The sequence below is a fragment of the Phyllostomus discolor genome, chromosome 7, assembly GCF_004126475.2.
Source record: "Phyllostomus discolor isolate MPI-MPIP mPhyDis1 chromosome 7, mPhyDis1.pri.v3, whole genome shotgun sequence".
In the NCBI taxonomy this organism is placed as follows: Eukaryota; Metazoa; Chordata; class Mammalia; order Chiroptera; family Phyllostomidae; genus Phyllostomus; species Phyllostomus discolor.
The window spans coordinates 59,655,338-59,668,423 of record NC_040909.2 but is presented as its reverse complement, the minus strand read 5'-3'; the positions used below and the strand labels follow the sequence as shown (position 1 = coordinate 59,668,423).

The 13,086-nt window shown below is 42.5% G+C and overlaps 1 protein-coding gene across 5 annotated transcripts in view; it reads left to right on the top strand.

Moving 5' to 3' along the window:
• The window catches only part of LRIG1 (leucine rich repeats and immunoglobulin like domains 1), a 103,074-nt gene that overhangs the window by 40,030 nt on the left and 49,958 nt on the right, over positions 1–13,086 (top strand). For all 5 annotated transcript variants that reach the window (XM_028518860.2, XM_036030996.1, XM_036030997.1 and 2 more), the window contains one exon: positions 6,440–6,514. In XM_028518860.2, coding sequence (XP_028374661.1) covers positions 6,440–6,514 — 75 coding nt within the window. The remainder of the gene's footprint in view (positions 1–6,439; positions 6,515–13,086) is intronic.

The window sequence follows — 13,086 nt, the reverse complement described above, 5'->3', positions numbered from 1 at the left end:
TTTTCCAAACCCATATAGTCCTCCAAGTTAAGCCTCTTTTCTCCCCTCACAGCTTGGCTTTTCTCCCTCCTCTGAGCTCCTGTTGCACTTACAGGGTGGATGAGGCCTGAGCCCATCCCATGCTCCTTCTCTTTCAGGTAGGACTTCTCTCCTGTCTCTGCTAATGCCCTCAGGAAGGTTGACCATGGCCAGTCATTGTGCTAAGCACTGCAATCCTTTAGTCACTCATACTTTTTTCAGACACTTGAGGGAATCAAGCTATGGAGAATTAGCCAGAACTGCATGGCTTGTGAGTGGTAGACCTGAGCCTGCATCCCCAAACTCACTCCTATCCAGTGTCCTCTATGGCAATACAACCTTCCTGTGTGTGGGAGATATAAGGGCAGGGATTACATTGTTTGGATACAACACCGTGTAGTGGGAAAAACACACTCTGTGGTAGCAGATAGACCTGGGTGGAGGTCTGATTCTGTCCCTTATGGGATTCTGTCCTTGGACTAGTTACTTAGTGCCTCAGTGCCTTCTTTTGCTCTTCTACAGAGTGAACATAATAACACATTATTATTATTGCTATAGTTGTTAATTAGACATGACACCCATGCCTTGTACATGGGAATGACTCACTAAAGGTTACTTCTCTTTTCTTCTAGTACTTTCTAATTGCATAGCCACCCAGGCTGGATGCATTGTTAAAGAACAAATCCTTGAGGGCTGATAGGTTGAACTTTTTACCGCTGTGACTGCCTGCAGTCCCTGGTGTCACACCATGGGGCTAAAGGTGAGACAAATTCCCTGGTGCCCAGAGCAGTGGAACTTGCCACTAATAGTAAGTCTAATATCTAGTGGACACAGAAAGAAGCTGTCAAGAGTGAGGGGTGAAGAAGTATATTGAAGGAAAAAAATGATAGTGGACACACAGCTGCTTCTAAATTAACTGGGCTCAGGCTTTCCCAGGACCTGTCAGTTCTTCTGAACTCTGCAGAGCCATGCAAGTCTGGAAACCTCAGCAAGGAGAACCACAGGCTGGCAAGCAGCAGGCGGTGGTGTTTGAGTGGTGGTTTTATTTTGGAAGCTGGGACTACAGAACAGTGTGGGCTGGTTGAAGAGAAGTGAGCCTGCTGGAGGCCCCTGGAGGATACGAGGACATTTGTGCAGCTGCTGCCAGGCCCCACAAGCTTCACTGCCCACAGCTGAGGAAAGCCCACCAGGAGGGCCTCCAGCCAGGGTCCTGGATGGCCAGGCTCCTCTATTAATAAGAGGGGCTATTTATACCATCCTCTTTAAAAACCGCCCTGGGATCATGTTACTGCTGCCTGGCCCAAGAATACTTAATGTGGGTGCTGCCATGTGCTTCCCAGGGCCATTGACCTAAAATGTTCCTGCTGGCGGTGAGGAAGCCTGACTAGGCCTTGCCTGTGGGTATTTATGGCTCACCCTCTGTGTCTCAGGCCTGTGTTCTCCTGGGTGCGTGTGTGCGTGTGTGTGGTGTTGGTTAAGGGAGGCCTGAAATAACGAGGAGTGTCATTTTGAGGCACCACTTTTTTGGCTGTGAATTACCACCACCTGCTAAGTGTTTACTTTGTATCTAGCTATATCCTAAACTGTTAGGTTTAATTATTTCAGCTGGATCCTGCCAAAAAACTATGAAGTTGGTACTTACATTATTTACATTTTTTGAAAGAGGAAACTAGGCACAGTAAGGTTATGTGACATGCTGAAGGCCTTTCTATGGATAAGGGGTAGGATTGGGGTTGAATGCACCCAGGTGTATCTGATTTAAAAATTTGAGCTGTAACCCCCCCCCCTAATAATTCCTAGTGCTCTGTAACAGTGCCTCAGTTTCTTCTTTTAAGGCAGGGTGATCATTTAGTATAGTGCCTTCCTCAAAGGTTGACGTGTCATTCGTTGAGACAACTACATGTAAAGCACTCAGCTCAGAGCCTGGCACAGAGGAAACATTTGCTCTTATTATTATTGCTTCTGATGGAAGTATCACTGCACTAAAACATCTATACCTGGCCCTCTGGTATGCAAATTGTATGTCATAAAGACTTGCCAGTTATTTAATATGCCCTATTCTCAAGTGCCTAATAGTGCTAATAATAATAGTTATTAAGTGGCCCTAACTCCAAAGCCTGTGCTCCTACTTACTTGGTATTGGTGACTTGCTCCCTTTTAAGAAACAAAACTAACCAAAGTCCCAACTCCCTGCCCAACTTTGACCATTATTAATTGCAGTTCTCTTTGTGTTTGGAAACAACTGAAGTGTCTAGGAATAGCGGAATGGCTGAATAAATTATGGTTCAATTATACTGTTCATGCCAGCAGAGGAGTACTCTGCAGCAGGTTAAAAGAATTATAGAAAACTTTGAGATGTATTACTAAGGGAAAAATAGTGTAACAAAATAGTCCGTATGAAACACAAGCATTTGTGTAAAAGAGCAACATGTGCATTTCTAGTAGCTGGCAACAGGAGCCTCCGCTCGGAGGCAGACCAGAGAGCCAAAGTGCAAGAAAGCTTTATTTTTCACTGTATATTCTTGGTATTCTCTTTTGAAAGGCTTTGAAAATTTTACTGTGTGCTAGTATCAGCTAATTAGCAAATAAATAAAGTAAGTAAGCAAATAAAGCAAACAAAAAACCCTAAAGCTCCATAATCCAAAATTACTCCTTGGGTTTGTTTTTTATTTGTTAAAGCCTAATTTGACTGGGTAATAATAAAGTACCTCGAAGTGGCTTTTTTATTTTTAACATTTTGCATCTTGCAAAATGTAAACACTTCCTTTAATTAAGCCAAGTAAATGGAAGTTTCGGAGAGAGCTGAGGTCCCTGAAGCCTGAACTGAGAAAGGCCCATGTCCAGGCTCTGCCCTGGGTTCAGTTGGTCAATGCTGCCCATTTTTCTTATTCATACCTCTTCCAGATCAGGTGGGTCACGATTTTGACTCATGATCTGTTGTGCCAGGCACTTCTTGGTCAGAAATCGTCAGGAAAAGATTCAGTTATAGAAGCCAGACATCGAAAGGATTTTTAGGGTCTTAGATGGAAGCAGATATGGGAAGAGTGTAAAGGTTAGATTTCATTAAATACAAGTCTTAAATTCCTGCCATTTTCTTACTTGTGGAGACTGCAAACTTCCCTAGAGCCCTTTCCCTCCAGCTCTGGTTGTGCTATTTTTGACCAGTCTCTATTTCAGTCTGGCAAGTTGGTAATGTCGCAGAGCCAGTTTGGCTTCCACTGCCTTCTGAGGACAGTATTCTTATTTCAGCAGGGAATGGGGCAAACAAAGAAAGCTACACTGTGGAGCTAACAGACGTACATTTAGCTAGCAGTTCTTTTTTCATAGACGTGATCTAGAGAGAACTGGCCATGCAATCCTCCTTTGTGCTCCACCTGTCCTCTCTGTAAATTGAGTAGCCATGTGCAGAGCCTGTGATTTCTGCCTCCACCTATTGATTTGGGGCTGCTGCTCCAGACAAAATGCCCTGTTTGTCTTGAGTACTGGTTCACTGCACCTGTACTCTCCACTTCCAGCAGTTTTGTGAAGACTTGAACTGTTATTGATGATGCCTCTTTCCTTATTCATTGATTTCTGTGAACTTGGATGGAGTAGCTTGTCACGTGTGCAGGAGGGCTGGCCTAAGACCAAGTTCATTTAGCAAAGGTTCCCCTGCAGAGAGTCCATACTGCGTGTTTCAGGTTTAAAGTCAAGTCAGTTCCTAAGCAGGCTGAAACACAGCTACCATGTTACCTAGGGGTAGGAGCTTTGCGCTTGCAGACCTTTTCACTTGTTGGTCTCTTGACTTGCAATTACATTTGGGTTCAGTTCTCATCTGTAACTCTGGGGTAGTGACCTGAAGTGAAACTTCAGTTAAACAGCTTACCTTTAAGGCAGGGAACAGTACTAGTATCTGGTACCTTACTCGGGGTTGTGATGATGAAGTTACATAATACATGTCAAGTGGTTACGATAGTTGTAAAGAAATAGAGTGTGGTGGTTAGATTCTAGAAGAATCTAGACTTTGGGGCTGGATTCCCAGGGCTACTGCCACTTACTGCTAGTACCCATCATCAAATTATTTAACCTGTCAGTGTTTCAGTGTCCTCATTGGTACATGGAAAAGTTCATGGGATATACCTTCTAGGGGCCTAAAGGTGAGTTAATAATGATTTGGCCAAAAAATCCAAATTGATTTTTCTGTAAAATAAAATATACATTTTTCATATTCACCAATAACTTTATTGCTTTGGATATTTTGAGTATGTCGGCTATCTCCTGCATAGTATAACATTGATTGCTCTCAGTGTCTGAAATTGATCACTGTGAACTTCAACTGGTCTACCCAACTGTGGAGCATCATCCAGTAGGAAGAAATCTCCAGCACAAAACATTACAAACCACTTTTGACACATTTCATCAGTCACAGCACCTTCTCCATACACTGCACAAATCGTTTTTTTTTTTTGGATTTCAGTTGCATTTTACCTTTCTTGAAATAATAAAGTGTAATATGCTGAAAATGTTATATATTTTCTGCCATCTTCAGTATGAAAATGGCTACACAAAAATTCACCAATTTTGGTAAGTTTTAAAAAAAATGCACATTGGTATGACAGCTGACACAGTACAACCTAACAAAATTGTTTCAAATGAAGTTAAAGACAACTAAGTGCCGTTAGAACCATCTTACAGAAAAAAACAAAACAAATTTTTTGGCCAACCTGATACATCGAAAAGCTCTCAGAGCTGTGCCTAGCATATAATAAGCCCTCGATAAGTTGGCTGGCGCTATTAAATTATTACTATTATCACCATCACCTGTTTAGAATAAATATCTAGGAAATGAAGAGTTCTTAAGCAAGCTTACTCTGATAAGATCTGAGGGTCTTTTTTACTAATAAGTACATCGATAGTACTATGAAAATTTATTAGTAGATTCAGACTGACATAGAGTTTTCAGTATCTGTATCACTGCAGGGCTGGGGAGAAAAGGTGAAGCAGAAACAATCTGGTTTAGGGGATGTCAGATAAGAGACTGTTAAAGTAATTAATTGTCTACTTCAGCACACAAACAAGGGCCCTTTAAGTGGAGAAAGGATTTGCCACATGATAAGGATCTGCTTTCTCTCTGCCAGATGCTGTAGTCTTGAAACTGTGAAACAGACATTCTGTGTCCCTTAGCCTAGTAATTGCCAAACTTCATCTCCAACTGGCTGTGGCACTAAACAAAGCAAATGGGATAATTCAAGGCCTTTGTCTTTTCTTTTTTCCTATTCGTTTCTACAAAAGATGGCAATCAGATTATTCTATTCAAGCAAATGCTAGCTGTATGCATACCTGAATACAGCTGTCATTTTCACGGCCTTGTCTTCAAACAGTGACAAGATGATCTAGGTAAGACGTACTCCTTTAAAAAGAGGAGACTGAGATAGCCTAGCTTTACCCCCTTAATTCTGCATCTCAGATACAATTTTTCAGCCCGTCACTTGGCAGAAAGCCTAAACACTGTGCTTTGGCTTTCTTAAGGATTTTTGGGCTTACTTCACAAGCCTGATTTTGGATTCTCTTCCCAGATTTGGAAATACATGTCCATGTAAGGAGGCTGGATTGCAGAGCCACTGGGGGCAGCCCGGGTGACAGTGTTTTAGTTTGCAGGTTTCCCCTTCCACTAAAAGATGTGAACTCTAGAAACACAGATGTAGAGTTTTCCGACAGGAAGTGAGCTTGGAGAGAGGGTATCTCTGGTCTGCAGAGAATTTTCAAAATGTCGTGCAAAAATGTCTCTATATGTATGTATTCCTGGAAAATGTGTCTGGAAGGTCCATCAGAGTTCAAAGAATCTAGAATCTCAAATAAATGAGAGTCTCCAGTCCAACTCTCTTGTTATTGCACAGATGAGGCATCAGAATAATTGCCCCGCATGTCCAAGCCCCTGGGAACCTCCCGCACGTCTGTCTAAGCTTTGCGTCCCAGCATGTCATCTTCTGGTGAGGACAGAGCAGCAGTTTGCAGACCACTGTGTCCAACTGTGTGAAAACATCTAGAAGGGAATGCTCTTTCTTCCTCAGATCCTTTTCTGACTCTTTCAGCCCATAAGGAGCACTCTCCTGGGTGATCTTGGGACACTTTGTTCTGCACTGTGCATCTTGGCGTGTCGTCACTGTTCCTTGATTGTTAGTGTTGATTTCTGATTTAGGTTGGAAGTTCTTGGAAGACAAGAGACACTCCCTGAGTGTTAATTTCCAAACCGTGGATGTGATAGGTAGTTTTTGTGACCTCACCTGACTTCTTTCCCCTTAAGAACTCACTTTTAACTTCATGCTTTATTCAATATTACCATGTCCAACTCAGCACTGTTTTTCTGATTTCTCTTACTAGTATATGATTTCAAACTACTAATTTAAACCATGTAGGTGATTAATTCTTTGTGTTGTTACAGGTATCTTAACAACAATGAGTTGACAGCCATACCATCCCTGGGTGTTGCTTCATCTCACATCGTCTCTCTCTTCCTGTAAGTGGTGCATTTGGGGACCCTGGGCTGGGTGATAAGGCTACAGTATTACCATACTGACATTTGGTGGTAGGAAACTGTGTTCCTGTACTTAGTGGTGTAGAACAGCCTTTCTTTATGTAGTCCTAATGATCATGACAAATGTCTTACATGCTGTTTTGGGGTTTTTAAGAATTAAAACCTGTAAGTTTTGCCTCCTCTCCGATTTGGGGAGAAACTGGTCTTTTTAATGCCCAGAGATACATATAGAATTAAATTTCTTAGGTGAATAAACTGGAGTTAAAAGAAACTGTCTGAATTATAAGACTGCAAGTTCATCTTTGTGCCAGTGAACTTGGTAACATGATGCAGTCTCCTGTTTTGGTTTTAAAAAAGAAAATACCCCAGCCGTGGCTGGTATGGCTCAGTGGATTGTGTGCTGGCCCATGATCCAGAAGATCACTGGTTTGATTCCCAGTTGGGCCACATGCCTGAGTTGCAGCCCAGGTCCCCAGTTAGGCGTGTGTGAGAGGCAACTGATTGATGTTTCCTCTCTTTCTTTCTCCGTCCCCTCTATCTAAAACTAAATACAAATAATTTTTTTAAAAAAGGAAATATCCCAGTCTTCCAAAATCAGGAAAGTAAGGAATTAGTTGTGTAAGGAATGGTCAACTGTGAGATAGCAGGCAACCTGCTGATTATTATAGGCAACACTCTGGAAATGGAAAAGTGTGAATGCAGAGGGACTTAAATGAGGAAGGAAGGGAGGGAGGGAGGAAGGAAAGGAGGGAGGGAGGGAGGGAGGGAGGAAGGAAGGAAGGAAGGAAGGGGCAGGTGAGAGCCTGCTCCAGTAGTCAGGTGGAGGTGCTTGCTTGTTTTGAAGTTACCCAGTCTTTCCAGATAAACCAGTCATGAATCTAGTAACTCTCTCAATAGATCCTATTGGGAGGTTCCTCAGCAGAGCACCTTGCGTTCCACGATGAATTTCCTGTTGCCACTCCAGCCCTGCATACTTTTACTTGACTTTTATTTTGCTGGTGTTGTAACTTATTTGCTCACCTGTATATATCTATTCTTGACACTGAGGTTGGGCAGGCTGAGCACAGGGACTTGGCAGCAAGGTGCCATCCATCTTTGTATTATGAGACTGCTGGTGCAGCGTGAAGATCTCTAGGTTTTTCTAGCAACAGGCTATGTTCAGGAGATGCTCGTCCTTGTAAGACAATGTTTCAGGCTTAACTCTTTCACGGCACTTGTAGGGGTAGGAGACAGAGGTTAGAATGTTGGCCCAGCTCTGTGTCTTGGACAAACAACTTCATCTCTTTGAATCTTATTTACAGAATGTGTTCTTGACCTGTTTTATGTGCATGGAAAGTGAGGCTGAGTTGAGGGTAATGGGGTATCTATGAAACTCCTGTATTGTGCTTAGCACACAGTAGGTATTTTAAAGATGGTGGCTGCTGCTTCTGGCTGGTGGGTAGTTGTCACATAACCCCTTGTGCCTGGTATGATCTCACATTTAGGGCCACAGGAGGTGTGATTCAGTTTGTGTTCCTGTGAAGTGTTGGAGTGAAGGCTGTGGCCTTTTGTCCCAGGCAGGTCTGACTGACTTTTTGTGCCTATTCAGCCTGTGTGCCCAACAACTGGGATGTGTATAATTACTGGCTAAATTAAATGAGTTACCCCTACCTGTGGTTGATTACAGATGTGATAATCCTTCATATGTTCACAGAGCGAAGCAATGGAAGATGCTTTTATCGCCTTACTACTTAAAAGTATGGTTCCTAGACCAACAGTGTTATCGGTGCTAAGCTCCTTAGAAGTCCAGAATCTCAGGCCTCATCCCAGCCCTACTGGGTCAGAAGCTACTTTAAGTTCCCCTGGTCATTTGCCCTTTCATTTAAGTTCAGAAGCACTGCCTTCACTCCCCTTGCTCCAGGCTTGGTTGGGAAGCCAGAGCCACAGAGAACATCTTTATATTACCAGCAGGCTCCCCAAGTCCCCGTAAATTGTAAAATTGAGATGAACTGACACTGCCCATAAATGCCTGTGCATCTCCCCTTTATCTGCCCCTGTGCACTGACACAAGAGTGTGGTGGCAGATGACTCTGAGCCACCCTGTGCCAGAGATAGGCAGGACCCCAGCTTGCCCCCAGGGCCTATGTACTTTGAATCCTGCTCTGCTCTGTTGACTAAAAATACATTTCTGTGCCTTGGCCCAAGTGCCTGGAGCAGTGGGGCTGGTTGGTCTTGTTCCTGCTTTTTCATTAAGACTGTGTTAAAATATGTAAAGTGGCAGAAGGGGAGCAGAAGAGAAGACTCCCGCTCTGGTTTTGAGTGAGTTTGGAAAATGCAGGTTAGCGTTGACAGCTACCTCTTTGGCCTGAAGCTGGTCTCCATCTGACTTGGTCAGTGATTTCTCTGAAATTATAGGAACAGAAGGGTCCTTACCTTCCTTTTCTCTTTGGGTCCTATGTCTCCTAATCTTGGACCAGATGCCTGGATGTCATCCTGCAAAGTTAGGTTGGCACAATGATGTCTGGGTAGCGGGATTATAGATAACTTGCTGTCATCTTCAAGCCTTTCTGTATTTCCCAAGCGGACTTTTGCAGAGAACATGGCAGCAGATGATGGGCAATACTTTCCCACCTGATGTGTGAAGGTGACCCACTTAGCATCTCCAGCCATGTGATGACTTCACCCATTCAGGCTTCAAAGAGCATGTGTACTGATGTGTCTGTTTTTTTCAGAACCATAGAACTAAAAGGTGTCATATCTTGAACAATTATTTAGTTGGCACGTCCTGTGCCTCTGCAGTTGAGGCCTGGGGCCTTCCCAGGGTGACCTCAAGAGTATTCAGTGTCATCAGATGTGGGAAGCCTCTGACATGTTGTCTGAAAATGTGGTTGGTCAGCTCAGTAAATGTTCACATTGATAGTACAGTTGACCCTTGAACAATATAGGATTTTTTTTAAAGATTTTATTTATTTTTTATTTTTAGAGAGGGGAAGGGAGGGAGAAAGAGAGGGAAACATCAGCGTGTGGTTGCCTCTAACATGCCCCCTACTTGGGACCTGGCCCACAACCCAGGCATATGCCCTGATTGGGAATCGAACCAGTGACCGTTTGGTTCTTAGGCCGGCATTCAGTCCACTGAGCCATACCAGCCAGGGCAGGTTTGAACTGTGCAGTTCCACTTATGTGTAGAAATTCCACTTTTTTTTTTAGATTTTATTTATTTATTTATTTTTAGAGAGAGAGGAAAGAGGGAGAGAGAGAGGGAGAACAACATCAATTGTTGCCTCTCTCTTTCATGCCCCTACCGGGGGCTGAACCTGCAACCCAGGCATGGGCCCTGATTAGGAATTGAACCAGTGACCTTTTGCTTTGAGAGACAACGCCCAACCAACTGAACCACACTGGCCAGGGCACATGTAGCTTTTTTTCCAATGAACAGTCAGGCCTCGTACTCATGGGTTTCTTATACATGAATTCAGCTAACTACAGATCAGAAACAATATTTTTGATTCACTGTTGGGTATCCGAGAATGTGGAGGGCTGGCTATGTATTGACCTCTGCCATTTTATTTAAGGGACTTGAGCATCTTTGGATTTTGGTATCTGAGGGGAGTCCTGGAACCAATCCCCTTTGGTTACTGAGGGACTACTATAATTGTATGTGGATTTTCAACTGCACGGGGGTGGAGTTTGGCACCCCTACCCCTGCGTTGTTCAAAAGTCAGCTGTATAGGCAGGTGCAATAGGGAAAAGGTGGACTAGGCATATATCCAGCTGTCTCAGATGATGTTTTATATCATTTGTTGAGTGAAGGATAAAAGACAGCTTTTTCATATTCCTTCTGTGACTCAGAAACTAAGATAGGCAATAATGTCACAAAAAAGATATTACTGAGCCTGATGTCCTATAACATCTATTACTGCTTTTTGTCACTTCGCAGAAGCAGCAGGTTTGTGGTTTTCAGCTCAGACACCTGGAATTGTGGACTTTGGTCTCTGGAAGTCAACTCTTCATCTCTGTGTTAGGTTCCTATCCCCCAAGTCCGTGTCAGTGTCCTGGCTCCATGCTCACGTGCTCTGAGAGCTCCAGACACAGGGTCGTCCTCTGCTGGGTCACAGTTGGGAGGGCCTCATAATAAAATGGTTCACCTCTGGTATTACTCTTTGGTTTCAGAACAGTTTTTCACGATTTGGGGGAACTGGAGTCATTCAGTAGAATTTCAGTTGATTAATACTTTCTGATTAAAGGAATCAAATTCAATTAAAGTATTTGTCACAGAGCAGATTTATTTGCATCATATTCTGAGGATAATGCTGAAGCCATTTGTTCTTAACAAAAAAGCACTAAACTGAAGGAAAGCTTTTAATAGGATTGGGTTAGAGTAAGGTAACTAGTTTCATGAAATAATTATCAGAAAAAGCAATAGACTTTTGTCAAATGGGGGCAAGATCTGCCGTTAGATTTTCATTTTGAGAGTTTTTTTAAAAATATAAAGTCCAGGAAATTCAAATTATGATTCCCAGGGCATTAGTAATTTTGTGTGGTACATAAGTGACATTTCTAGTGAAGAAAAATTTCCACTTTTCCTGTAGTGTTGCTGCACTTGTATCATTGAGAAGATTGGTTACAGTGGAAATGGTTGGATTTTTTTTCTGTCCTAGGAGTCAAAAGCATGCTGTAAAATGGACTTTAGTTTTAAAGCAGGGCAACATTTGTCGCTAGCACATTGGCTGGAGCCTTTTTCCCATATGGTGTTGGGCTTTGTCCATGTAACTTCTTTTCCAGTTACTGATATATTTCAGGCTTTTTCTTAACCATCTTCCCTGTCTCCTGCCTTTGGCCTAGATCAACTTAAGGGATTTAGGCAAAGAGCAGTTGCACACAAATACTGTGACTTTGCAAGAGTACTGTTAAAATCCCTAAGGTTATGTTGAATATGAAAGCACATCAAAGTACCTTTTGCTTCTGATCTTCAAAAAATTTTTGAAAATAATTTTCTTATTGAGGTAAAACTAACATAACCTAAAACTCATTATTTTAAACATTTTAAAGTGTACAGTTCCACCACTTTTCGTACACTTTCAAGGTTGTACAACCATCACCACTATCTAATTCCATAACGTTGTCATCACATCAAAACAATACCCCATACATACCCTTTAAGGAATCACTTCCCCATCCCCTTCCCTCCAGTACCCTGGCAACCAATAATCTGAAAACTAATTTTTTAAAAAATATATTTTATTTATTTTTAGAGAGAGGGAAAGGGAAGGAGAAGGAGAGGGAAACATCAATGTGTGGTTGCCTCTCATGCGCACCCCTACTGGGGACCCGGCCCACAACTCAGGTATATGCCTAGACCTGGAATCGAACCGCTGACCCTCCAATTCTCAGGCTGGCACTCAGTCCACTGAGCCACACCAGCCAGGGCTGAAAACCAATATTTTTAATGAAAGTATTTTTCTCTTGTGTTAGCAAATGGACCTGGAAAACTTAGAATATGAATAATTTAAAAATATCAGAAGTAGATTTGACTACTTATATATTTTGCTGTGAAAATATAGTTTTCTATATAGTCTTCTATAGAAGAAAATATAGTTTTTCTTCACCTCTTAGCTGAAGAAAAACTGATTAAATAAAAGTCATGGAATATTTGATATCTCTTCATTCTAACTTCCAAAGAATAAAACCTTGAAGGAATAAAACCTGGTGTTCTGTCTGTGACCCCATTCAGAGGGAGTTAAGTGTCAGGAGCCCTGAGTGGAGCTGGTTGGCCCTGAGGCCTTGAAGGATGGAGGCTCTTCTTAGATAGATCTGCTGGGGAAATAAAATTAATAACAATACTTAACTCTCTGTGTGCCTCGAAAGCCCTGTGAGAAAGAGGGGCTAAATCAGTCTTCTTTATAGGCTCATTAATGCGAAGATCAATTCACATTAAAGCGTAATTACAGAGCAATGCCTTCAGGGGAGGCAGTGATGATCTGCCTGACTGCTAAGGGATTGGGAGAGGAATTAAGATCTCATAGGACCCAAACAGGAGCCAGTGAGAAAGGTAAGGACCCAGAATCCACTGCAGAAAATTAGGGTTGTCTTCAGGACCTGAACTAAGGTTGTTAATAATCAGGAGTAAAGCACAGGTGAAATTACATTAAATAACAAATAATTGGTGGGCATTCCTGAAACTGTGTGTACATTTTGGGAAGGTGTGGAGGGCAGATATAAGACAGGGGTGTCAAACTCATTTTCACTGGGGGCCACATCAGCCTCGCAGTTGCCTTCAAAGCGCCATATGTAATTTTAGGACTGTATAAATGTAACTACTCCTTAACTAGGGGCAAGGAGCTTGGTGTTGCCGCTGGGTAGAAACAAGGTGCCGGACAGGATTCGGCCTGCAGGCCCTGTGTTTGCCACCTGTGCCCTAAGGAGTTGGTGTGGGGTCTCTTGCCTGTCTCTTCAATTAGCTGACATTCAGACTTTCTCCATATCGCCTTCTCTAGAGGAAGGTCATAATTTGCAGACATAATAGAGTGTAGGCATTGAAATATTTTTTACACATGATATTTATTTCCAGAAGT